This window comes from Lontra canadensis, unplaced genomic scaffold (genome assembly GCF_010015895.1).
Source record: "Lontra canadensis isolate GAN:19392208 unplaced genomic scaffold, GSC_riverotter_1.0 scaffold112, whole genome shotgun sequence".
NCBI lineage: Eukaryota > Metazoa > Chordata > Mammalia > Carnivora > Mustelidae > Lontra > Lontra canadensis.
Genome location: NW_022631106.1, coordinates 793551 through 821175, shown reverse-complemented (window position 1 = coordinate 821175; position 27625 = coordinate 793551). Strand labels below are relative to the sequence as shown.

Genomic DNA, 27625 nt, shown 5'->3' with positions numbered 1-27625 from the left:
CATAGGCATATCAGGCCCTCCCAGTCTGGCCCATTTCTTGGATGACCAGCAGTCGTAGTTTGTCCAGGAATGCCCCAGTTTTAAAGCTGAAAGTCCTGTGTTATGGGAAACCTTTCAGTCCTGGGCAAACCAGGATTGTTGTTTACCCTGCGCACTGGGTAAGCCTGAAGCCACCCTGACCCAGTGAAGCTTTGTTCTTGGTGCCTGGTAACAGATGCAGCTTCCTACAGATCTCCAGAAAATAACCTCTCCTCTCCAAATGATTCCTCAAATTGTCTTAATTTAGCAACAGCTCTGTCACATTTTTTTTTCAAGATTTTATTTATTTATTTGACAGAGATCACACGAAGGCAGAGAGGCAGGCAGAGAGAGAGAGGAGGAAGCAGGCTCCCTGCTGATGCGGGGCTCGATCCCAGGACCCTGGGATCATGACCTGAGCCGAAGGCAGAGGCTTAACCCACTGAGCCACCCAGGCACTCCTGTGTCACATTTTAAATCAAAAGAGGATAAAGTATAATAGAAGATCTTGTTTTCCAGATGGAGGAGATGTCTTGGATTTACTTTTCTAAAACACACTCATGGACTATAAGCCAGCAGTTTCCTCTCTGCCCTTCACACTTGACCCACCAAGCTATTATTTTGTTTTCCCTCTGTGTTTCCAGTTTCCCCAAACACTTCTAATGATTTCCTTTCAGCCCAAAGCAAGCAGCAGAATAGAGACCTGGGCTTAACCTAGATGTCCATCAATAAGAGGAATGGATAAAGAAGATGTGGCTATATAATATGTATCTCTCTCTCTCTCTCTCTCTCACACACACACACACACACACACACACACACACACACACACAGGAATATTATGCAGCCATCAAAAATGAAGTCTTGCCATTTACAATGACATAGATGGAACTAGAGGGTATTATGCTAAGTGAAATAAGTCAATCAGAGAAAGACGATTATCATATGATCTCATTGATATGAGGAATTTGAGAAACAAGACAGAAGACCAAGGGGAAGAGAGAAAAATGAAACAAGACGAAGTAGGAGAGGGTGACAAACCATAACAGATTCTTAATTTCAGGAAACAAACTGAGGGCTGCAGGAGTGGAGGGGGTTGGGAGGGATGGGGTGGCTGGGGAATGGACATTGGGGAGGGCATGTGCTATGGTGAGTGCTGTGAATTGTGTAAGACTGATGATTCACAGACATATATATATATATATATATATATATATATATATATATATACATATACATATGTATATATATAAAGTGTATTAGTTGTTTCAGTTATTGTATCAGTTGTGTATGTATGTATATATATACATACATACACACATACACACATATATATATATTTGTATATTTTATTTATTTATTTGAGAGAGACAGAGAGAGAGGGAATATAAGCAGGGGGAGTGGGTGAGGGAAAAACAGGCTTCCCGAGCAGGGAGCCTGATGTGGGGCTTGATCCCAGTATACTGGGATCATGACCGGAGCCGAAGGTAGATGCTTAATGACTGAGACACCCAGGTGCCCAGTACATTATATATTAATAAAAAATCATTTCCTTGTATAAATTAAATATGTATCCATTTTAAAAAATAAAATAAAAGGAGAGAGAGACCTGGGTTTCGCATCAGGGAGATCGCATGAGTAGAAGAAAGAATGTGAGCTTCGGAGGCAGAAACACTGGGTGTGGATCCTGTCTCTGACTTGTCATCTTATGTCTTTGTGCAAGTTAGTTGGCCCCCCTGAATATTGTCTGTAAAAGGATCACATGAGAAGATCTGTGATGACGTCTGCAGAGTGACTCACAGGGAGTGAGATGATGGCTGATGGATCCCACAGCTCAAGACTGGAGCTCCCTGTGGGCGGACAGGTCCTGGTCCTAAATCTGAGTTGAGACACCCAGAGAGATGCTGCTGGGCGACTGATAAGTGCCTCATGTGGTCTCCTCGCCAGCTTCTTTTTACCTCCAGTGGCCATTGCCTAGGGAAACTATTAAAAAGTCGCAGGATCCCATACTCCTTCAAACTACTTTTTACAATCCGAAATCAAAATTTAACTTCTGTCTTCCTCACCTGACCACAAACTCCCTAAAGACAGGGACCATGTCTATCTTGTTCACTGTTGTAGATTCAGCAGCCAAATCAGTGCCTGACACACAGTGGGCGTTCAATAAATGCATGTTGAATGAAATGAATGAGTGAAATCAAGTGAATCAAGTGAATCAAGTCACCAGTAAAGGCACTAGGAGGGAGACCGCATTCGAAGGGAGGGTTAGGCAGAAATACGCCACTAGATGGCGCTGTTGCCCTGCGTGTAAACTATCCAGCTGCGCCTCTCGCGACCGAGAATGGGTGGCTGACTCAATTTCCATTTTGAGTTGGGAGGCGAACATGCTGGATTAAAACGTCTGTCTTTTTTTTTTTTTTAAGATTTTATTTACTTGACAGAGAGAGATCACAAGTAGACAGAGAGGCAGGCAGAGAGAGAGAGAGAGAGAGAGAGAGGGAAGCAGGCTCCCCGCCGAGCAGAGAGCCCGACGCGGGACTCGATCCCAGGACCCTGAGATCACGACCCGAGCCGAAGGCAGCGGCTTAACCCACTGAGCCACCCAGGCGCCCCAAAACGTCTGTCTTTTATGGAGTATCCCGGCAGGCAATTTTACAACACATTTTCTACAGTTCTGACAACCACCGCAGGAGAGAGTATCTCATTTTACCAATGAAGAAATAAATTCCCAGTAATTTTAAGTAACTTTTCTAAAGATGCACTGCTTGCGGGTGACCAAGGCGGCCCTGATGTGTTTGGCCTTCAAACCTGTGTTCTTTTCAGTATACCCCGCTTCCTCTCCAGCAGTCTGATGCAACCAACGAACAGCCTTACCACTGTGATAGGTATCCACCTTTCCCCCTACTTTGGTTCTCACAGCTGGTGGTTTTATCACATGTCCAATCAGAACCTATCCACACAGCCTTTGGTTTCTAAACGGTCAGCTTACAGGGAGGGGAGTTGACAGGCAGAATAGATTCAATGTTTCTTAGACCAGAGGTTTGCTTTATGTCTTAAGCTCATGGATGGATTGAGTAGTGTTCTGAGGAAAGAGGAAATAACCTTCAATTTATCAATCAGTCATCAGTAGTTCTTCATGCGGCATCTGTATTGCACACAGAGGGTTATGATCTGGTCGGGCAGATTAGACGCACATATGGGACATTAATAGACTGCATATATTGTGGAGATATATGTGGTAAGAGCATTAGGCCTTCAGAGGCCAGAAGGATTCCTAGGACTGGGGTGGTCACAGATCTCAAAGTCAGGCTTGACCTTCACAAGAAATGCATTTTGGGAGATGGGGGCAAGGAAATCGGTCCATTTCTACAAGAAGTGTGGACCAAGGGCCAGCAGGTTTGGCAGCACCTGAGAGCTTGTTAGAAATGCAGAATCTCTGGTCTGGTTTCAGACCTCATGAACCAGAATCTGCATTTTAACAAGCTCCCCAGATGATTTGCACACATTAAAGAATTTGGGGGACTAAGTATTTGTATTTATATGACCCTTTAAAATGAAATAATAATCTAACTAAAACACTTTAATTTCACTATTTAGTTTTAATTTTGGACGTTGATTTGCTCTTAAAAGAATGGTACTAAATATTCTCAAACTTCTGCCATTCCTCTCAACAAGAAACTGTGGAGATTCCTAATAGCTAAATTTTCTGTGGCCTGGTGATTGACTAACTGGAAGGAAAGTTCTTAGCCAAAGCACCTTTGCAAGTATTTGTGCAATGAGAATTGCTCAAGAAACTAGGCCTTGAAAAATCTTGAAGGATGTTTTTTGAATCAAACCGCTAAAGGAGTTTACCTTATATTCAATGCAATTTTGGTTCATTCTAGTTCTTTGCAGATGGCTAACCTGTGTGTGGCATATGATGGAACCATAATACTGGATCAAGTCTGTAAGTCACTCCCTACACCCCCAACCCCCCCCCTGCCCACTGCCCTTCCATCTATCATTCTGGGTAAATGATAGTTGTCAGAATGTAGAATCCATGATAACCGTGATGAAGTTAGACACCTAGACACTAGCATATCGACAATACTTGATTTACTATCTCAGTAAGAAGTGATGATGCCGTGTGTCTAATTGGGGCCCTATTTTTCTTCTTCACTTGTGGAATTTGGGTGAGTCCATTCAGAAAGGCAGCCTGGTATATAGAAAAGATCGTGAGACAGCTAGGTGCGACCGGTTGGGCCCTGGTCTGACACATGTGAGCTGTGTCGTGTCATTTCTCTAGATCTCTCTTCCCCATCTCTAAACCTGGGAGGTGGAACCAGGTAATTGCTAAGATTCCTTCCTGGTTTAGCATTATATGAGCCTAGTTAAACTAGGAGTTAGAGCATGGGTAGTCATTCATTAATCTCAGATTATATACCCCCAAATAGAAATGGCCCATGTTGTCTTTACTTACAGATATGAAAGTTGAGAAGGCTGGTTACCATAGCAATTCACCTTCGCGGAGTCATTTTAGAAGTTCGATTCTGGAAAGTGACAATATTATGTACTGGCACCTGCAAACTCTCTAATGTTTCCCTTGCTTCCATTCTTGCTCTGGGCTACGGTGCCAAGAGTTGTCCTAATCTGGAGAAGCAATCAGAGTTCTCAAGCTGCCTTTCGGTCTGCTAGAACAGAAGGTGCTGACAGGGTGGGAGGAAAGGCAGGCCTCCTTTCAGTTTACTAATTCTACAGCCGCCCTTCACAAACGCCAGCAAATATTTTGCGATGTTGCAAGGTGTTACGAGAAGTGAAAAGCAAGCTGTGATTCAGCTGGTATGAAGACTTTGCAAATAAAAAAGAGTGATCTGTTTTGCAGCAAACTATTATTTCTGCCAGAGCCCACAGACTGGAATACTAAAAGAGGTATTTCTGCAAGACACTGCCATCATACATAGCGGGTTTTTCAATTGGCTCAGCAGGTCCCCACCTGTGGCCCTCGGACCCCCGGGAGCTGTGGGATTACCTCAAGGGGTGGGCATCGCCCTGTGTACCTTCTTTCTTTACTACACGGAATGAAAACTGTGCCCATCCACAGGGACGGACTGTGTCTCAAATTTGCATCAATGTTGTAATGAATAAAAGAAATTAACTTACAATGTTACAAAATATATCTTAGCCTTTTGTTATGTGATTTCTTAATCGACTGACACCAAAATTAGCATTAGTTTTATGTTTAAGAAAAGAATTTACTTGGTGTTGAAATACAGCCTTCACACTTGGCAGATCACTTGACTTCATCCTGGTTCAGAGAATATGGACCACTTACGAGCAGGAGAGACCCTTTCCTCCACTTACTGGCTTCACTTTCAAGGCATATGTGGATAATATATTCACAATTTGGTTTCTAAACCTTAAAACCTGTTAGGAAGACATTTAAATGGTTAGTTGAGCACTGCTCCTCTTTGAGAAATGTTATCTGGGAATATAAGCTATAAGCAGTGGGTACGTTTCTTAGGCCACAAATTCATAATAAGAAATATAAGCTAAGTTTTATTTCTAGCTGCCATTTCCTTGCATTATCAGAAACTTAATCTGAGTGAGCTTGTAGATTTTCATCTCTTCTTTCCCTGGGATTGTGTCTAGTTTCTGGGAGGAACTTATGAGGTGCCAAGGTGTGCAGTGGTGTTGGTGAGGGCAGTGGAGGGAGTAAGGAACCTGGTCCTGTCATCCTTCCATACACGTATCTATTGAACCATACTGTTTCATTACCTCTTCAGGTCCGCAAGCAACCTCCATTTCTCCAGTGTCCTCTTGGGCACAAGGAGACATGCTTCCATAAGGCCTTGAAGACTTTGCAAGCCTGTGGATGGCCCCTTCAGTGGGACCCACCATGTACACATTTCTTTTCTGAAGTCTTTTTTTTTTTTTTAAGATTTTATTTATTTATTTGCCAAAGAGGGTGAGAGAGCACAAGTACGGGGAGCAGCAGAGGGAGATGGAGAAGCAGACTCCCTGCTGAGCAAGGAGTCCAATGCCAAACTCGAACCCAGGACCCTGGGATCATGACCTGAGTGGAAGGCAGAGGCTTAACCCACTGAGCCACCCAGGTGCCCCATCTTTTCTGAAGTCTTGCAACCTCCCTGAGGCCGTGCTAAGGATACAAGGAACATGTCCTCTCTATTCCCAGACCGCACAGAAATATCTGGGATTGTGCCACCTTCCCTAGGTGAGACTGTGGAGTAACACACAGGGCCCAACATTGACGTCTTTGCTCTTGGTATTTGCCTGGGAATTTCCTCCCCACCCCAACCCCCTCCCGGGCACAGGGAACCCTTTTCTATCCTCCTTAGCTTTTCTTCCAAGTATTTTATCTATGCTGCTAGGTGTTTCTCTTCTTCTTTCTCCTAAGGGCAGCTTCTGGATCCAAAAGCCAGGAAGACACTCTTCTTTCTCTGCTTCCTGCTGTCACATCCCTCCTCTGAGATAAGAACCTTGAACTAGGTGACACCTGGGTGGCTCAGCTGGTTAAGCCTCTGCCTTCAGCTCAGGTCATGATCCCAGGGTCCTGGGATCAAGTCCTGCATCGGGCTCCCTGCTCAGCGGGGAGCCTGCTTCTCCCTTTGCCTGTCTCTCCCCTGCTTGTGCTTGCTCACTCTCACTCTCTTTCTGACAAATAAAAAAAAAAAAAAAAGAACCTTGACCTAGCCCAGCAGCCTGAGGGGAAGAAAAGAGGAGGAGAAAAGGGGAAAGGGATCTCCTGATATTATGCTGCCACACAAATAAATTAATGTTGCCTTCATGGGCCCGAATGAAATCAGATACTGAGCAAAACGTAAACTGCGGTAGAATACTTAAAATAAGACCTCCAGCACCAGAGCAGTTTTTCTACAGGCTCTTCACATCTCCTGAAGTGTGGCACCCAGAGCTTAGTGACTTTTAGACATGACACTAAAATATAAAAGGATCTTCTTTAAGGATGGGGTGAATGATGAGTTCCACAGTGGCACATGGAGGCCTTTTCGGCCAGTCAGACCTAGGTGTTGGGAGAGGAAGGGTAGGCTGGGAAGAAAGGGGCAGCAGCTGCACACCTTGGGGCACTCTTACTCACACACCCTGTCAAGAACTTTCCTGCTTCTGGAGCTGTTGGAAAGGCAGCTAGCTGCCTCTAACTCAGTGGTCCTTCTCCAAGTGGTCCTTCTCCAAGCAGATCCAACGTCCCTTCATTCACTCAAAAGCATTGACTTCCTACTCTCAATTGCATGCTGGGGAACAAGTAATCCCATTTGGGTCTTGGTGAATTTATCTAAGTCTCTTATTGAACAACAACAAAAAAAGACATGGCCTCTGGACTTAAAGATCTCATAGTTTAGTTGGGGGAGGGAGTTGCCCAGGGAAAGACAAGGGAAGGGGTGGTCTCCTGCTGAGGTGTCCGAGCAGGCTTCAGAGTAGGGCAGCAGGGTGGAACTTGGGAGAAGCCCCAGGGCTCTGGAGTGGAGGGCAAGATGGGACAGGTCAGGCTGAGCGGCAGGCTAGCCGCCACTTACTGGGGAGGAGGCCACGGGAGCCTCTGGTGTGGCTCAGACACAGCCCCAAATTTCCAGGAGCAGTGATGGCTATACATTTCAAATGTGGTAATTAGGGACACATATTTTTCTCATTCAAAAGACCTAACTCCTACGTGACTAGGCAGGAAGATTCTATTTCCCTGTTTCTCAGCGCGTGCTGTTTGAGTCAGGAGCCCAGGGGAGGAACACGGGGGTGGAGGTTCCTTCACAGTGCAAAAGCAACAAATGGCTCTCCCCCTCTCCTCTCAGAGAGAGAGTGGCAGCTGACTCTAAAGATCCTATATTTTAGGCAAAGAAGAGTCTGTTGGCAAACCATGTAGGAGCCCCCAGAGTGATAAAGCAGAGCTTTTGCAGCCATGTATTTTAACCCACTGAGCCACCCAGGCGCCCCGCAGCCATGTATTTTTATCGCTGACTGCTTGGCTACAGCTCGCTTGTTCCAAGCGGGCGGCCTCAGCTAACTTTATGCTCGTCGGAGCATGGAGGGAGCGCCTTAAAAACACAGGTTTGTTGCAACCGATTCATACAGATACCAAGTTCACACTTATTTTATAAAAGGAGGATAGTGTGAGAAGGTAGGAGGTTCTTTGGCCCACTAACTCATGAAATTAGGATTCTGTTTCTCCAGCTGTGAAGAATGAAAATTAATACCCTGTTTGAGGAACCTCAACCACGTCATCTACAGGGTAACTCCTTGTTACGGTAACAAACGAAAGGCTGCATTTGGAGAAAGGCCCCGGCATTCCAGATCACACAGGAAATAATTACACAGTATTATTTTTGAGTGCATGTAGCAAGAAAATATAATCCTTGGGTAAATAACCAGAATAGACTAAAGACGTGTGTGTTGAACTGTAAACAATGATCTAAATCAAATTACTTAATTGTTTAGTTCATAAATGTACACTAATATGTACTTTTGCTTATGCCAACAAGATAATCTTTAGAGATGTCTCAGTGACTTCTGGCCTGAAATTTAGTCCACAAAGTGATTATGGAATTAAGATACAATAGAAATGGCTTGGGAAAGCATGGTCCGATTACTGTGTAGCCACTAATCTTTAACATTAACCCAAGGTTTTCAAAAAAACGTAAAACGTCGATCATTTCTAGAGCCATCTAGAACAGGGGTCAGCAGACTTTCTCTTAAAGGGACAGACAGTAAATATTTTAGGCTTGCCACTCTGCCATTGTGCCCCAAAGCGACCACAGGCGATCTGTTAATGAATGACCGTGACTGTATTCCAATAAAATTTCCTATGCAAAAATAGGTGACCAGCTGGAGGGCCATGGTTTGCTGACCTTTCATCTTGAATAACCACAGAGATGTCGAAAAATTGTGAGTTTATTTGGGAAAGCTAGGAGTTCTGTGGAGCAGACTGATTCCTGTGGGGGTGTGGGGTGAGATGGGCAAACTGTGCCCTTTACCGATAAACACTGCATCAGGAGCCCTGGAGGAGGACTGTCTGGTGCTATCAGAGAGGCCAGCTGACTCGTAGGCAGCAGCCCTGGTGCTGGATTCAGGAAGAGTTGCTAGTCCGAGGCGCAAACTCCTTACACAGATGGAGCAAGTACACTTGGCCAACCCCACAGTCTTTACACTTTCACCTCCCTTGGCGGCTTTGTGAGGTAGCAAGGGGATTCTGGATCTGACCACATCTTCAAAAGGTAAGGTTAGACACTAAAATGTTCAAGCTTCCCTTCCAATTCAGACTCTTTTTTTTTTTCTTAAAGATTTTATTCTCTGACAGAGAGAGATCACAAGTAGACAGAGAGGCAGGCAGAGAGAGAGAGGGAAGCAGGCTCCCCACTGAGCAGAGAGCCCGATGTGGGACTCGATCCCAGGACCCTGAGATCATGACCCGAGCTGAAGGCAGCGGCTTAACCCACTGAACCACCCAGGCGCCCCCAATTCAGGCTCTTTAAAACAATTGTTTCATCTGGGCAGGTCAGTTCTCCTGCCATATTCCTCGTTGCTGCTGAACCAACATCACTGAGTAAGCATTCTGTCCTCCACCTGCCTCTGTCACAGCTGGTGGCTCGGGGATGTGCAACTTACACCCTGACTTGAAAGGTGGAGTTGGGTCCTAATTCTCTTTCATGCCTTTGAACTGAAACCAGAGAGAAGATGCCCTTGGTGGCAGAGATGTAGCCAGAAAGTTTATATGGGGCTCAGGGTCTGGAAGGGCCCCAGGTGGGCCTTGTACAGGACAGAGAAAGGGTTTCAGCTTCTTTCTAAGTTCTGTGATTCACGAGGGCTGTCTGTTCACCAGGAATCCTTCTATTCCAGTGAGGCCACTCTGGATTTATAATGACCTCCCTTTCCCTTTTCTTGAGTTGTGTTCATTGGATCTTTTCTCAATAAATCACACAGTGCTCTAGGAGGCACATTTCCTGCCACAACTAAAGCTGTACATAACACATTTGAGGTCTGCTACCCTGATTGTTAGAGTCTATGGGTTTGACTGTAATCTATTTACCTTCTATACCAACTGCTGGTAACAAACACAATCAAACTCTCTTTATCAAGGACTTTTCAGTCTGTCCTTTCCATTCCCATCCCTCCACCGTGGCCTCATACTTATCACTCGGACCTGGATTTCAGCCCCGGTCTCCTAGAAAGCTCCTTTGCCTCTACTCATTCCCTATTCTTGTTGTCAGAGCTGTTAGATTAATTTTTATAAACCTACTTTCATCAATCACGTCTCAGATGAAAAGTCCAAAGTGCTTCCTACCGCCTTCTGGATATGGTCTGATCTCTTCAAATCAGTATTTTAGGCTTCATAATCTGGTCCCACTTTATCTATAATATTCATATCTCTCATACCCTTCAACATGAACTTCAATTTCAGCCAGGTCAGTCTTCCACCACCTCCATCAGTTTCTCTCTTCCTTCCCACTTCTGTGACTTGGCTTATTTTCATCCCCACCACTTCTCCTATTAATTAGAATATCTCCTCCCTGTATGAAAATCTAATGATGTTATCTCTGAAAAATAGAAATCTAATATTATCTGTAAGAAAGAGAAGGGGTGGGGGCACCTGGGTGGCTCAGTGGGTTAAGCCGCTGCCTTTGGCTCAGGTCATGATCTCAGGGTCCTGGGATCGAGTCCCGCATCAGGAGCTCTGCTCAGCAGGGAGCCTGCTTCCCTCTCTCTCTCTCTCTCTCTGCCTGCCTCTCTGCCTACTTGTGATCTGTCCCTGTCAAATAAATAAATAAATAAATAAATATTAAAAAAAAAAAAAAGAAAGAAAGAAAGAGAAGGGATGGGAAGGAAATGAGGCTGCGTCTGTCCCCTTCCACCTGACAGCACATTCCAAAGTAATAGTTAATGTCTGGGGACCATTAGAAACATGACAAAACTATCAGAAGTATATGAAATTGTAGCTTCTAGATAAGGATGACAGAATGAAGCACACGTCTAATTTTCATAGTTTTTAACCTCCCCATGTAAAACTACGCTAATAGTATTTTTGGGGGGTGGCATAAATCCCAAGGATAAAGAGTGAAAGAGGATACCAAAGGAACTAAATTTTAGAGGGTAGAAAGCAGACAGATGGTAATGGACTTGGCAGACTTGAAAGACCAAACTGTCAACTGACATTAAGTAAAGATAAAAACAAATTCAGTATGCACTCCAGAATCCTCCAAAGACTCAGGGATCACTGGCACCTGTGAAAGGGGTGTGAACTGGGATGTTAAATTAAGGAAGACTGGTTGAATGAAGGCTGAGGATCAGGAGGAGTCTCGGTCTCCCCTCCCCCCACTCCACATCACTGGCTGATTGTTCCTCCCACACGCTGGCCAAAGTCTAGAGGTTTAGGTTCCAGAGATGGGAAAACAGATGGTTTCTAAATGTAGGAACACCAGCACAGCTGAGGGTGGGTGTGAAGTGTTTCAAACAGGAGAATAAGTGAATGCATGTGTATTGAAGGCTCCCTGCTCTCTTCCTCCACTTTATCTTCAGGCCAGAGAAACTGAAGGACAATTCTGTGGAGAATATAACCATCTCAAAAGGAAATATCTAAAGATATTGACTTTAGATGACAACCTAGATAGGTCATCTCACATTAGAGATTCTCAACTAGAGACATAGGCAATGTCTGGAAATAGTTTTGATTGTCACAAACCTGGTGGCGTGGGTGCTGTTGGCATCTCGTGGGTAGAGGCCAGGGATGTTGATAAGTACCCTACAAGGCACAGAAAAGCCTCCCACACCAGAGTATAACCCAGGGCACAATGTCAGTGGTGTCACTGCTGATAAATTCTGCCCTACATGAAATTCATGGTCAACTTGCCCATCAACAAAAGCAACGTTTCCAAAAGTCTCCTACTCTATTATGAGAGCAGAAAACAAAAACAATGGCCAGACAACTGGGGAGGACTTCTAACAAGGAGGATAGGGATGTAAACAAACAGATAAAAGCAACTGGAAAAAGGGTTTCCATGGGTGGCTTTGTTGGTTGTGTCTGACTCTTGATGTCAACTCAGGTCTTGATGTCAGGGTTGTGAGTTCAAGCCCCTTGTTGGGCTCTATGCTGGGCGTAGAGCCTCCTTAAAACAAAAAAAGCAACTGGGAAGAGACTCTGTAGGAGGAAGAAAACTCTAAAAAAACTATATTTGACTTCCACTTATGACCATGATTAGTGCGGACCAGATTTACCTTCCTGCTCTAAACAACTAGAAAACTGGAAAAGATTTAGAAAACTGTTTTCTAATATTGGATAACATACAACTCAGGACTTCCTTTCACATCTAAGTTCTGGATTTGACTTTTTTTTAAATTAAAGTTTTTTATTTAAATCAAGTATAGTTAACAGTGTTTTACTAGTTTCAGGTGTACACTATAGTGATTCAACAATTCTATACATTACTCAGTGCTCGTCAGGATAAGTGTACTCTTTGTGGATTCAACTTTTGTATATAGGGTCCAATTTGAATTTACTGAACAATTTCCCCACTGATTTACAAATGCCGCTTTTCCATACAGGGATTCATCTACTCCTGTCTCTCTGTTTCTGTCTTTGCTCTGGTACCATACTGTATTCTTCGCAATGCTGGAAACTCAAATCCATCTGTTTGATCTTGAAGTTGCTCAAACTACAAATCTATTAGCATGACGGAAAACCAAAAACCAAGAACACTATTGCCATCTGGCGGAGAGACCTACTATTACCACATCTGAACGAGACCTGCTGTGTCTCACCTCCTCACTCCCCCATTTAGTCAATGAGTCCTGAAAAATCTTCCTTTATCAGTTCTCTCTAATCTGTCCCTTCACTTCCATTCTCCTGGTACTTACACCTTAGTCTACTTCCTACTTTGCTAGGACTGTTGACTTTGAACCAGCCCCTCTCTTTAGTCACTATTCTTTCAGTATCTTCTTTGTTGCTATTGTCACACCTTACAATTTCACATTAATTTGATGGGTCCCTTACAAAGTTCTTGCTTATGAGAAAACATTTTGGAGCTAGTAACAGCAGTCTGACTAGGGACAAACAGAGAGCACAAAGTAGAGTCTTGGTAAATGTTAGCTGAATTGAAAAAAGTTATTTAGTACCATTTGTTCATTTGCCAAATTTATCTGGGAGGAGGCATAGGCACATGTTTCCAAACTTTTTTTTTTTATTCTGAAATACCAGACTGATGAAAAATTCACATGTGTAATTTTTCTGTGGGCTTTCCTAAAATATTTTTAATTGCAAAATACAAGACCCATATAAACAAAAATTCAGAGTTCTGCAAATGAGTGACTCTATGGATGATGTTGGGAGCCAGGGTTCTCCCTGAGGAAGAAGATACAATATGGAACCGGATAAGACAAGGAAGAACGCAGTAAGGCTGAATTGGAGGTGGAGGTATTAGTAAACTTGTGGTTTCTAGTATCTGTGTTTTTTAGCTCTTTCTTGAAGGCCCCTTTCTTGAAGAGAACTAGTTTCAATGGCAACCCAGCAGGGCCCAGACCTTAGCATCCAAACACCGTTCTCCACTAAGAGAAACTAGGGATTGTTGGAGAAAAGGCTGTCTCCCAGGCTGGGTAGGAAAAAAATATGATAAATTTGAAACATCTTGTGCTAGAAAGTAAGGAATTCTTCAAGAAAGAATGAGAACATGTCTAGAAGACCCACGAGCCACCTTGAAAGGTCTCCCACTGGCCAAATCTGGGACAACTTGACATTGGAACAAATGAGAGTTACAGACCTGAATAAAATAGCAATCCATGAATTCACGCTAAGTTGGAAGAAGAAAGCTTGTCCTTACCAGAGAATGTCAACTAGTAAATGTAAAAGGAATGACAGAATTGGAAAGCCATTTGGCAACTCTCAGGGTAACAATTAATTCAGCCAAGAAACATTATTGGATGCTAAAATTAGTATGTGGAAGTTTGCTGAGAAACAGAATATTTACAGTCTCAAAGTATCTCCCTACAAAATGCTTAACTTAATGGAAAAAAATATTAATTTTACAGTGAAGAAATCTAGCAGATACCACTTAAAACCAGTGATCCAAATTAACTCCTGGTAATAGAATAACCGACACCATAATGATATCCTGGTTCTTAGGAAATACACACTTAAGCATTTGTGGTAAAAGGGTATTGTATCTGTAACTAACACTCCAATGGTCAGGGGGAAAAAAGCATTTATTTATTTTTAGCATGATTTTTTAAAAAGATTTTTGCTTGACACAGAAACAGCCAGAGAGTGAACACAAGCAGGGTGAGTGGCAGAGGAAGAGGCAGGCTTCCTGCTGAGCAGGGAGCCTGATGCAGGGCTTGATCCCAGGACCCTGGGATCAGGGCCTGAGCTGAAGGTAGACACTTAATGACTGAGCCACCCAGGCGCCCCATTAAAAAAAAAAAAAAAAGGATTTATTCTATACAGATATCTATACTGATAAAGGGAAATCTCCCCCTTAGTGTCGGATGACAACTAGTTAATACAAAAAGAATGATGTAGTTAGAAAATCAGTTTTGTAAACATCACAGTGAAAAATGTTTTTCAGGTAAGAATCATCAAAGGGTGCTAAATCTACAAGGGGCAGGTTTATGAGGAATAGAATATCAGCATGGTCTCAAAAGTTTCTCCTCACAAATTATGTACTAATTGTGAAAGGAAAAATCATTACAGCACAGAAATTGGATGACCCAATTGTTCAAAATGGACATCAATATGGGGCAAAGGGATATTGCTGAGTCTGGATGTGACGCTGGGAGGCCACATCACTCATATAGCGTTTTAGCTCATACTGCATGACCCAAATCTAACCACGGGGAATCATCACAAAAATCCAAACTGAAGGAAAATCTCTAATTTAACTGTCCTGTATTCTTCAATAGATCACTACTACAAAAGACAAAGGCTGAAGAACCGTTCTAGAGGACAGAATCCTGAGAATCTAACATACGATCCTGGAGTAGATTCTGGAGCTGAAAAATAAAATTACCAATGGAACAACTGAAATTGGAATAGGGGCTATCAGTGAAAGCATTCTATCACTGTTAAATGCCTGAACTTGAGAACTGTATTAAGTGTGCTTTTTTTAATGAAGTCTATCTATAACACTGCAGGTGAAACGGTAGGTCTGCAATGTACTCTCAGATGGGTCAAGAAAAATATATAACAAGAGATAGAAGATGGTAAACCCAACATGAGAAACATAAAAAAAAAAAGTTTAAATGTAGAACAATGTAGGTTTCTTCTACTTAAAATTTCCAGAACATATACATATATGTGCATGTAAATACATATATTTCTAGGACACTGTAATTAGTAGTCTCTTGCTCCCCCAGGTAAGGGAAATAGAAGCTAAAATGTATCAGGTGGTACAAGGGCAAAACGGTTAAGACTTTTCTCAACGTTTAGTTCCATTCCACAGAGAAAACGGATTTTTTTTAATATGTGCACACAAGCTTCTGCACATGTGTAATTATATAATTTTGACGGCTGCATAATCTATGAATGAATGTACTTAAAGGTGTTCTATTGGTATTTGTTTCTAATATGTATATTTTAAATACAATGAGATTTTAAAAATTATGTTATTCATAATTTTTATATTTACTTTGATAAAGCTATTTGGCCTTAATTCTGTTATCTTAGTTTTTTGTTTTTGTTTTAGAGGTGGGGAGAGTGCTGGGGGCGGGGTGCAGAGGGAGAAGGAGAGAATCTTAAGCAGGATCCACTCCCAGCACAAAGCTGTCTCAGGGCTTGATTTCAGGACCCTGAGATCACAACCTGAGGTGAAACCAGGAGTTGGATGCTTAACTGACTGAGCTACCCAGGCATACCTTATAGTTTGTTTTTAACGCCTTCCTTTTAAAAAATATTTTATGCTCATGTTTTGTTTGGGCATTTTCCTCCTCATCTAACAACTCTTATTCAATTTATGGCATACTATGATTTCAATAATATGAAGATTTATAATACTTTGAGTCTATCTTGAGTATAATATTAATAAAAATCTTCATGGAGGAACTTGAGTCTGGCCAGGAGATCGTTTCTGGAAGTTATGCAAGGCATGAATATGAAATGTAAGTTGCAGAAGTCTAGATCCCATCTGATACCTGAGAAATGTTACTTTCCTAAAGCCGACCAACCCAATTTTAACGGATCTGGGCCACTCTCTAAGTGGATCCTATTATGGTTTCCTTGTGATGATTTAAATGAAAAATCCCTAATTGATTCAAGTACGAGGAGATACTTCCTGCTCTCAGAGCTATTTTTGTTATATTTTGGATCACCCTTATGATCTTTCTGGATAAGAATAACAATATATCTTAGAGAAACACTATTTGAAAAACCTTACAGATAAAGTTAAAACTTTAAATACTTTCCATAATAATTTTAAAACAAATAGAAAAGTAGTTATCTAGGTGCTGCCCAGACTAGTGAACATTACAGCCAGGACGGCTAGAGGTGATCCTAAGAACCGAAGGGCAAGATGTCTGCTTATGCCTTCTTTGTGCAGACATGCAGAGAACCTGAGACGAAAAACCCAGAGGTCCCTGTAAATTTTGCAGAATTTTCCAAGATGTGCTCTAAGAGGTGGAAGACAATATCTGGGAAAGAGAAGTCTAAATTTGATGAAATGGCAAAGGCAGATAAAGTGCGTTATGATCGGGAAGTGAAGGATTATGGACCAGCTAAGGGCAGCAAGGCGGAGGACCCTAATACCCCCAAAAGGCCACTATCTGGATTCTTCCGGTTCTGTTCAGAATTCCGCCCCAAGATCAAATCTACAAACCCTGGTATCTCTAATGGAGATGTGGCAAAGAAGCTGGGTGAGATCTGGAATAACTTAAGTGACACTGAAAAGCAACCTTACAACAGTAAGGCAGCGAAGCCTAAGATGTACGAGAAGGATGTCGCTGACTATAAGTCTAAAGGAAAGCTTGATGGTGCAAAGGATCCCAACACCCAACAAAGTTGCCCGGAAGGAAGTGGAAGAGGAAGATGAAGATGACAAGGAGGATCAAGAGGAGAAGATGGAGGAGGGAAGGAGGAGGAGGATGAATAAAAAAACCGTTGATCTGTTAAAAAAAAAAAAAAAAAGAAAGAAATGTAGTATCTATACCACATACATCATCATGTTATCTGTCCTACGTATTTTATCGTGATATGTATTTATACATATTGTGCTTGGCAACAGGAAATACGTTTTTGGTTTCCCATAGTAGGCTGCAAGTTTCAAAAGCAGAAGTCTTCAACCTCTAAAGGCAGCATAAGAAAAAACTCTTTGTTTGAACCTCAAAGTTGTCTTTTAGCAGTCTTTGTAGTATATAAAAGAAGAGTCAAGATGTTGATTTTGTTCTATTTATTTTTGGTGGATGGGGAGGGGAGGTAAAAAAAAAAAAAAGTTTGGGTTTTGCTTCAAGGAGCTTTCCTAAAGAGAAGTAACTCATTCATTACACATTCCCATGGATGAACACTGTTTTCTTGGCTTTAAACTTTTAGGACAGTTTGAATTCAAGGTAATGTGATAAAATGTACTTCTGAAATTCAGTGTATTCATTTGGACACATATGGGGTGACCCCTTGTGTTCTCATTCTCATACAAAAGGTACTGGCACTTTGACCTCAAGGACAAATAAAAGTATCATAAACACAACTTGTGATTTGGGTCTGGGCTAATGACTAAGGAACTATATAGCTGTAATGGTCTCCGATATTTCAATGCCCTGTGAACCTACAATTAATAAAGAGACTGCTGATTCTAAGAACTATGCCAACAACAAGGGAATGAAAGAAGAGTTATAAGTCTGATGCAAAGTTCAGAGCAAAATATCAATGATCTCCTCCTCACTTTTGCGATATCAATAAATAAAGTAGAGAGTGAGGATAAGAATTATATGAATAATGATAAAAACCATCTACAGAAATCAGAAAATATTTTTCATTAAACTTGCCGCTTATTCTAGTTCAACAAGTTGCCTGTGAGGAAAAGAACTCAGGCAGGAAACTAGTTACTTGCTGTTTAGAACTTCTTAAGAGCAAAAAATGAATACCAATCAACTTCCTTGGTTTAATATTATCTTATAACGTGTTATTTTGGAACTTGAACAACTGTGTTATGCCTTGAAAGTTGAAAGTGAAAAGTAAAATCACACAGAAAGCCAGAAATGTCATTAACACATCTACACAGATGTTTGCTTGTAGTTTTTGGTATCCAAAACCTTTTTTCCACACATTGCGCAGATGCCTAAAACAAACAAACAAACAAAACATGTAAGCAATCAAATCATAATACCGACTATTAAAACCAATCAAATACCAAGTATCAACAGTTTGCTTTATGTAAGTCATTCCCAAGGCTTAAAACGATAGTTAACAGCATGAGAAAAGAGAGAAAGAAAGCACAGACCTGTAACTACCAATTCCCAAGTTTTGTCTTGCCTTAGAAAAAAGAGCACTTGACAGCATCTGTGAAAGGCTACTCCTTTCCTGTGTTATCTAAGACAGTATCAAGAGTAGGCTCAATATGAATAGAAAAACGGTATTGAAAGAAACTTACCCTTTTTGTAGGCACAGCCCTGGCAATAATGAGAACCTGGTTGATGCACAGAACTTTTACAAATCCTGCAAGTGGAGAACTTATTCTTTCCATATGGATCGAATCTAGAGGTTTTTTTTTTTTTTTAAAGAGAAAGAAACAAATGTATAATAGAATAGAAACACTTAAATTAAATGACCTCCCTTAAGCAATGAATGGGATGAAACCATGCACTCTGTTCTCTGTCACACTCTCCAATTGCCAGGCACGGCACGCTTGCAGCTGGCCACTCTCCCCGCGCCTGCACACCCCTACCCCTTCCAGGGGACTTGTGTGCTGGTGAAGAGTCAGTTCCTTAATCCCAAACCCATTTCTATGAGTTGTAATTGTCAATCTATGTGTATGATACAGTTTCATATGATGGAAACTGATGAAATGTGGGTACAAAAAGCATGACCAATTCTATTAAAAACTACGAGAATTCTTTAGGATAGGCTGGGTCAGTGTGAATCACTGAACTGCTGCTGAATTACGGGCAAGATCGTAAGTGGAAGGACTCGGCACTTTGCAAGTCTGTCAGTTCTGGCTCCACTTTAAAGATACCAGAAATGTGCGTTCTGGTTATGATTTACGTGAGGAAAATGATGAAGAACTCTTATCAGTAGACTCAGACTCAAAAAGCCTGTCTCAGTGCCAAATGACTGATGAATGCATGTGCCGTTATGCGCTGTGACTTACAAGAAGGTACATGTACGTTTTAATAACTGCCTCCTTTAGCTGACATTTTCCATTAATTGATCCAATCCCTTTGTAGAAAAGAGTTTCTACTACGTAAGAGTGCTACCTTATAGTGCTTGGAGTAGAAAATAATTCCCCCTAAACTTGTCCTAACTTTTGTTAACAATACTCATATACCTAATACCAAGACTGTCCTAGACCTTGCTTCTTCTCTTGGGGTAGTAAAATACAACAGCTCATTTTCAAAGGTTAATTTCTCCAAACCCAACAGAATGTCACTTTACTCTGCACAAGGGAAGATAGACACTATTCTTCTTTTTAATAAGCTTAATTGGTGTGCATCCATATGGATGTTTTCTTTTGCTTCAAACCATATTTTATTCTAAGATGCACATTTTAGTATGTCTGAAATCTTACAGTTATTTGACAGAGACTTTTCTTTCTTAAAGCAATGATACATCTTCTAAATGTTGGTATCTGGGACACCTGAGTGGCTCAGTCGGTTAACATCTGCCTTCCGCTCAGGTGCTCGTGGGTCTCAGTCCCACACTGGGCTCCTTAATCAGCGGGGAGCCTGCCTTCTGCCTGCTGCTACCCCTGCTTGTGCTCTCTGTATCTCTCTCTCTCTGACAAACAAAATCTTTAAAATCAATCAAAAAATCAATCAATCAATCAATCAATGTTGGCATCTTAGATTCAATGTCATACAACAGTATGCTTTCCAATGTGAGACATTTAGAGTATCCAAAGTAATAGCTACTTATTAATGATACTGGAGTGAGGTTGGGAGCATGAAGGAACTGGAAGTATCTAAAACTGTACAATCTGTAAAAATTACAACTTAGTTCCTAATAACTGAACGGTCTTAGAAGATATCAGTAAGCCAGAGAAATACTTAAGTGTGATGCTCCACTGAAGATTAAGTCTTGTGTGCTGTTTTATATCCGTTATTTAATAAGTACCATTATGTACTTATGGTAGCCAGGCACTACAGGTAGTAAAAGCTTTATTATTATTATTATTATTTCTAATCCTTGGGGTAACGTCATGAAACAGGTATTTATTCATTCAGCAAATACGTGGTGAGTGCCTACTCTGTCCCTGTCACTATTTTACATACCAAAGATGAACCTGACAGACAAAGCTTCTGCCCTCCTCAAATTAACATTCTAGTAAGACAATAGATAAAAGACAGATAGTAAGTAAAGAAACAAACATGCTTTTCAGATAGTAATACATGTTGTAGAGAAAATTCAAACAGGACATTGTGGCAGACATGAGGGGAAGGAGGGAAGATATCAGTTCAAATGCCAGTTAGGGACCCACTCTGAGGAGGTGACATTTCAGATGAGATCCTAGTAACAAAAAGATGCCAGCCAGGTAAGCTCCGTGGGAAGAACTGTAGGAGGAGGGAGCAGCAAGCGCAAACCTCTTCCAGCGGGAATGGGCTTGGTCCAGCTGATGCAGGAGTTGCTACAAGGAAGTCAGAGAGGGAGGCCAGATTACGGAAAACCTTGTAAGAAAGTGGAAGGGAGGGGTTAGATCATATTCTGCATGAAAAGAAAAGCAAGGCAGGGTTCTGAGGAACCTTTAAAGGACCTTTATGTAACCTTTAAAAGACCACTCTGGCTACTATGAGACTGAACCATAAAGAACTAGAGAGGAAGGAGAAAGATGGAAGTTATTATGGCATCTAAGGAAGAAACACCAGTGGTTTGGAAGAGGGTAATAGCAGTGAGATGGACAGGAGGAGGCAGATGCAGGTTATATGCTGGTGGCAGTGCTAAAGAGCTTGCTGATAAAAGGGAAGTGAGGAAAAGAGAGGGATCAGTGCAGAATTCTAGCTCTTAGGCTCGAAGGGCTGGACTGGAGTGGTGTGATGATTACAAGACTGCAGGAACAGGTGCCTGTTAGACACCAAACTGGTAAGTCAAGTAGGCACTTGCATATATCTTTGGAGCTCAGAGAAGAAGTCTGATTTACAGTCATTAATAAATCTGATTTATAGTCATTATCTGATAATAAATAAATCTGATTTATAGTCATTAACATACTGTTTGAATTTAAAGCCTCTGGACTAAAGTCACTTGAGGAGAGAGTATACATTTATAAATAGAAAAAAAAGAGAAAGGTCTAGGATTGAGTCCAAAGGCACTTGACTGAGAAAGAATGGTGAATTGGGAGGAAGAAAGAGTATGGTACCCAAGAGCCAAGAGAACAGAAGGTTGCAGAGGCATCAGGTTGACTCAACCAGTGAAAAAAAGCGACTCTACTCTCCATCTCCAGGGCTGTGAGCTCAGGCCCCACACTGAAGGTAGAGCCTATTTAAAAATAAGAGAGAACAGAAGGTTGCAAAAATGAGAGCTGTTAAAAGATTAAGTAAGATAAGAATAGAGAAGTCCATCAGGTGTGAACTTGCTGAGAGCAGCTGCAGGGGTTTGGTGGGGCTGAAGGCCCCAGTGGAGTGGCTGAAATTGCAAATGAACTTCAGACACTGAGAAAGCATCTGAGAGTAAGGCTTTTGAAAACTTTTGCTGTGGAGGGAAGCAAAGAAATGGGAGCGGCAGCTAAAAGGATTCATGGAATTTTTAAAACTGAAAATAGTAAAGCATGGTGTCAAAAAGTGATTTTTAGGGTGGGAGACACTTTTATCTCCATTCTTAGATGAAAAAGTAAAGTTTAGAAAAGTCAAGAAATTGGCTTAATTTCCTGAAGGTCCCAGAGCTGGGCAGGAACAGAGTCTAAATTCAAATTTAGGGCTGACTCCAGAGCTTCTGATCTGTCCACATCTATTACCTCCAATTTGTATGATAATTAAGAACCAGATAAAATAACCTAGAGTAAACCCAAACCAGGCAATATTATACCAAAACTAGTCCCTATAAACAATAACACACTGAAGCAACTCAATGAAACTGCAAAGTAGTTTTAGGGATAAGAAATAGTAGTTTTCAAAAAGAAAAAGAATGAGATAAAGTAAAAGTCATGTTTTCTGGTGAAATTATATATAAAAAAATAGCACTAATATCTTCATATATTCATACATTGAGGAGGAGCAAGGTGAAACCAGCAGGTTATAACAAACAGCTTGGCTTTGCATGCCAGGACCTACTGAACTCTGTTATATCATGAGAGAATGATGCACACCAAATTCACTCCAGTATGTTTAATTAAGACTAAAGAGAGTGGAAAGTTATACGCCTACAGAGTGGCTGCTCTTATACCTACCTTGCTTTTTTTGAAGTCAAAGCTTTATTTTCATTCAGCTTTCTTCCACCACTTTCTAAATCAAAATATACATGTATTTTAGTGGGTTATTTCTGCACATTTCACTATAACATATACATTTAACATTTAACAATTAATTAAAAAGTTCATTCTTTGGCCTCCTACCAGTAGACTAGCCTGTATCAAAATTTTCAAAAATCCCTAATTAATAGCCAGGTTTTTAAGACACTACTTGAATAGGAAACATTTATTATGAGGCAATAAGATTATGGATAATCATCTTATTTCTCAGACTCAAAAGAGGATTTTAGGGATGGGTCTACACTTAATTTACCTAGTGTAAAGTCTTAAAGCCACTACTTTGGTGCCACAGACCCTGCATACAAGTATTTCTTTTCCTTCCCTTTGGAAACACCTCAACTGTATCTAATGATATGATGGTGAAAATGTAAATGTGTAAATGATTTGTTCAAGAATATAAAAGTCAGGTTAAGAAAGTGGGAATTAAATACAGACTTTAATAAAGCAGAATCAAATCAGTTACTATGATCTATTCATTGGTGGAAAAATCATTTAATGATTTTGCTCTTTTGCCTGACAGATGACTAAATAAAAGAAGACATTAAATTGTTGGGGGATCTGGGATTCTTTAGTGTTTAAGAGATGAAATACTTTGCACACACAAGATTTCTTTTTACAAATAATGTAAAGTGAAAACATTCATCACAGGAAGCACGGGATTCAACTTCTCTTTTACAAATGGAAAAATACCTGTGGTATTCCTTGCACCATCTTTCCATGTGTCTGGAGTGATAACAGTACCAAGTTTCTTTTCACCTGTTGTAACAAGATAGTAGAAGTAAGGGGAATTCGGATTTACTATCTAATAAATATACTACATGGCGCTTAAAATTCACGGTGGTATCAACCACTGTCTTACAGTAGGAGCTTTTTCATGCCGGGGTAGGGGCTGTGAACTGAGACTGAAGATACTAACTGTGGGCAATGGGTAGCTGACTCCCGGTCACATCTGTACGGTATGATGAGTAATGACAGGCTTTTCCTGTACCATGTGTACTTTAAACAAATCTGATAAATCTAAACAAATCTGATACACCTATTTATTCCATAAATATTTACTAAACACTTATGATATGTAAACTGTTATACAAAGTTCAGAGAGAAATAAAATGATAAATTAGATAAAGCTCTAGGTTTCAAGGTATGTACAACACACTATTTTCTCTAACAGTGGTCCTTAACCTGGGTCCCAGGGGTAGACCTCAGAAGACAAGGGAAAAAGATGAAGTTGAACACCACACTATTATAGAGCCACTTATTTTTGGTAAGAGTCCATAGCTTTCATCAGATTTTTCAAAGGGGGTCAGAGACCTCTGAAAAAGAACCATTCAAACCAAAATATAAACTAGAAAATAAAAAGCATAGTAGCAGACAGCTGAAGTACTAGGAGAAATTCCACGGAGAAAGAAATAACCTTAGCTGGGGAAATCCAGGAAAGCCTGTGAAGAAGGCAGGAAGAGGGTCTGGATCTGGATGAAAGCAAACTAGAGAAAGGACATATCCTGAAGAAAGAAATGGAAAGCTCAGGGTACACATGGGCATGCAAAGAGTGGTTTGGCCAAAGAGTGAGGGTAAGAGTAAGTGAAAATAAAGTTGGAAAGATAAGCCAGCCTCATTGTGGAGGGTCATCCTGAATGCCAGGCTCTAAATATAGAAAACCAAAATTAATCTCTGCGCACTGAGAATTTGTTAAAGGTTTTAAATATAGAAAGTGATAGAGTGCACGTATATTTAGGTTCAATGCAAATATCTTGTGATTACTCTAAACCATGTCCTTGCATAATGATGAAGGATGGTAAGACAAAGTCTTTACCCTTTGGTTCTACCATCTAGCATTTGGTAGACATATAATACTTGTTGCATGAATGAAAAGAAAAGGTGACAAAATACAAGAATGAAAGGTGGAGTCAGGGTCTAACTGAGCATTTTTATACGGAAGGGGAGCTGACTAAAGATTCCAAAGGATACAGAGACAAAGAGGTAGGGAGGGATGGCAACAGGGATACGAGTAGAATTTTCCTTGAAGAAAGGGAAAGAAGTAAATCGGCATGGATGCAGATCTGTTTATGGGTATAGTAAAAGAAGTTGAGAATGTTCCCATTTAATTACCTTGCTTTTGTTATGCCTATAAGAAGGTATTTGTCAAAAGAGCATGAGGTAGATTAAGTTGTTAAAGTTTAAGGGACTGGAGAGTTTGGAATAGTCATAGCAACAAAGGGCAAGGGGACTGACTAAAGAGAAGTAAAAAAGATTGATGAGTAGTATTAAAGATCCTGGAGATTAGGAATTGTGCACTTTTAGTGGTACCAACTGGTTCATTTGTGCAGTTTTTCCCAGTGGCCTTCAAACACACATGCAGGACAGTTTAGAGAGAGAAGAGCCAAAGGCAGGGAGAACACAGTTTGAAGGGAAAGGGGCTGGTAAGGGATCACATTAGTCTAACTTGAGTGATGGGGACCTCAGCTAGGGTACTTGAAGGGTAAATGAGAGGCTAGGGAAAGTATGAGCTATTGAATGGAAGTAAAAACAGCAGGACATGCAAGTGTTTGGATGCAGATTCACAAAGGGATGGGGGATGCATGAGAGATGATTCAGGCCTTGTGAATGGGTGACTGGGAGGACTGCCATGCCATTAAATGATGGAAGAGAAGGTACAGATTTGTGAAGTAGGGTGACAAATTCAGTCTTGGAAGTACTAAACTGCTACGTAACAACCAGATGGAGGTTCCCAGTATTGTCTGAAGAAAATTCTTCTATTGGTCTTACTTTAGAGAGAAGTCGACTGGAAATGTGGATTAGACTGGCATGGATATGCTACTTGAAGCCAGATATTTCCAAAACAAATGTCAAAAGAAGGTCAGATACAGATCACTAGGAAACATCTATTTTAAGGGAGAAAGAGAATAAGAAAACTCAGAGAGTATAATGGTAAAGAAGCACACGGAGAAGTAAATTCAAAGAGAATTGAGACCAAGTTTCAAAGTCACAGAATAGAAAAGGACTGAAAGAAAGGTCTTTGAATTAAGACTCTATTTTTATTTAAAAAATAAGAGTCTATAGAAGGTAGAAAGGTATTAGAACAAAGAAATAATACACAGACTTTCAGAAGTGCAGAGAAGTAAAAAGCAGGTGACCCTTTAGAACACATATCACGTCTAGATCCAACTGTGTGTATTTATTTTAATACCACATTAGATCTTGGGTTCTCAGAATTTTTATCACCTTAGGAAATTAACTCTCACAATTTGCCCAGTATCCTCAATTTCCTTGAGAAAATGCATTTATGGTGTAAAGAACATCACACAAAACAAGTTAAACCAGGCAGAATACCAGTCCTCTAAAGCTAAAATATACAGAATTAACACAAATTGCATAAAAGGCTAAATTTACATGTTTCGGAACTAAACTACATAAGAGAGAAGACATCAAGGAAGGCGCATAACCTAAATACATGTAAGTCATATTTACTTAAACAGGCAAAACAAAAAAACTTCTTAGGTACTGGATGGAGTAGAGTTAAAGGATGTCAATGTCAAAAAGCTTCATGTGCTTTTTGGAGTGATGAAAATATTCTAAAATTGTAGTGATGGTTGCACAACCCTATGAATATACTGAAAATAACAGAATGGTACATTTTAAATGGGTGACTTGTACCTATGTCAATTACACTGCAATAATTTTTTAAAAGCTTAGTATGAGATGATGATATAAAGCACAGAAAAATGGAAATATTAGTTCCACTCTACCCCTCATAAAATGGAGCAGAGTTTAATTCTGAGTGCCATGCCTTGGTGGTTATGATAGAAATAACCAGTTTTTGAATATACACGAAGGCACTTTTATCAGGCTTTACCTACCTTATCTAATTCTCACAAAACCCATAAGTTATGTATTATTCTCATTTTTCAGATGAGAAAACTGGGGCCAAGAAATATTAGATAACTCACCCATAGTTTTTCTTTTACCTAATGTAAAAACTGTGATTCAAACTCATGGGTGCCTGTGTTCAAAGGTTTATCTACTGTTGGGGGGGTGTGTTATAACAAAATCCAGATAAGAGGACTTGAACCCTTGTCTCAGAAGAGCCAGAAATGTCCAGCCTGAGGAAAAAGAGACTTTAGGGTATGACGGCCGTTTTAAAGCAAACAGTCTGTGACATCAAAAAGCCATATTTTCTAGAAAGCTCAAGAGTTTATATTAGAATTATTGATGGCAACTATAGGGAGGAAGGACTTTTCTAAAAGCCAGTGACATCGATACAGACTACTGTGAAGGTGGTGCAACTTTCTGAACCTTGCCTCAATACCACAGGTATTCATGCAAAGAGCATTTAAGCCATTGGACAGGCTGCTAACTTTGGGTTGCTAGTTAAAATATAGGATGCCCAGTTAAATTTAAATTTCAAACAATGAATGGTGTTTTAGTACTGTCACTAAAAGTAAGTCCAAAGCACTTTCAGTAGTAAGGAGCAGCAAGCAAAGACAAGTCTCAAATATTGAATGGGACACACTTCTCCTAATATAAGTATTCATATTTTTAATGTCTGCTAAATCTGGAAACTCTAGATATTGTATATCTTTTAAGATCCATTCCAACCTTGAGGGTCTGTGAAGCGAAGGAGCCAGTCAAGATCTGTACGGGGTGAGATCCCGGGTTGGGGGAGGCAAAGGAAATAGACAAATGAGTGCAAAACAGACCACTTTGAACGCAGAATAACTATACGGTCGTTGGGGAGAGAAGGAATGGTCAAAGGGGTAGCAGGACAAAGGCCGGAATCGGAGACCCGTGGCCGAAAGAAAAAAAAGAAAACGCAAAGTACCCGAAGAACTCCAGTTAGCCTCTCCTAGCCTCCTTCTCCCAAAGATGTGGCCCCTTAACTTACATTTTTCGCACACCATCCTTCCCAGAAGGCTCCCTCGGTCGCAGAAACAGCAGCAGCTTGAAAATGTCAACACAACAGCCAGGGAAGCATTCCCCTTCCGGGTTACGACAACCCACTTCCGGCCCCTCCGCCCATC

At 40.9% G+C, this 27625-nt stretch overlaps 3 protein-coding genes across 3 annotated transcripts in view; 2 read left to right on the top strand and 1 right to left on the bottom strand.

Moving 5' to 3' along the window:
* PIGF (phosphatidylinositol glycan anchor biosynthesis class F) overlaps window positions 1-27625 on the top strand; it is a 95532-nt gene that overhangs the window by 48257 nt on the left and 19650 nt on the right. The window lies entirely within an intron of this gene.
* On the top strand, window positions 16512-17027 carry LOC116856773 (high mobility group protein B3-like). Its single transcript, XM_032840329.1, has one exon. The coding sequence runs from the start codon at window positions 16512-16514 to the stop codon at window positions 17025-17027; it is 516 nt and encodes a 171-aa protein (XP_032696220.1).
* CRIPT (CXXC repeat containing interactor of PDZ3 domain) lies at window positions 17370-27612 on the bottom strand. The gene is made up of 5 exons (XM_032840330.1): window positions 27490-27612; window positions 23298-23363; window positions 22527-22581; window positions 18582-18685; window positions 17370-18269 (listed from the first exon to the last, which is right to left on the bottom strand). The coding sequence occupies exons 1-5, from the start codon at window positions 27503-27505 to the stop codon at window positions 18205-18207; spliced, it is 306 nt and encodes a 101-aa protein (XP_032696221.1). The 5' UTR covers window positions 27506-27612; the 3' UTR covers window positions 17370-18204.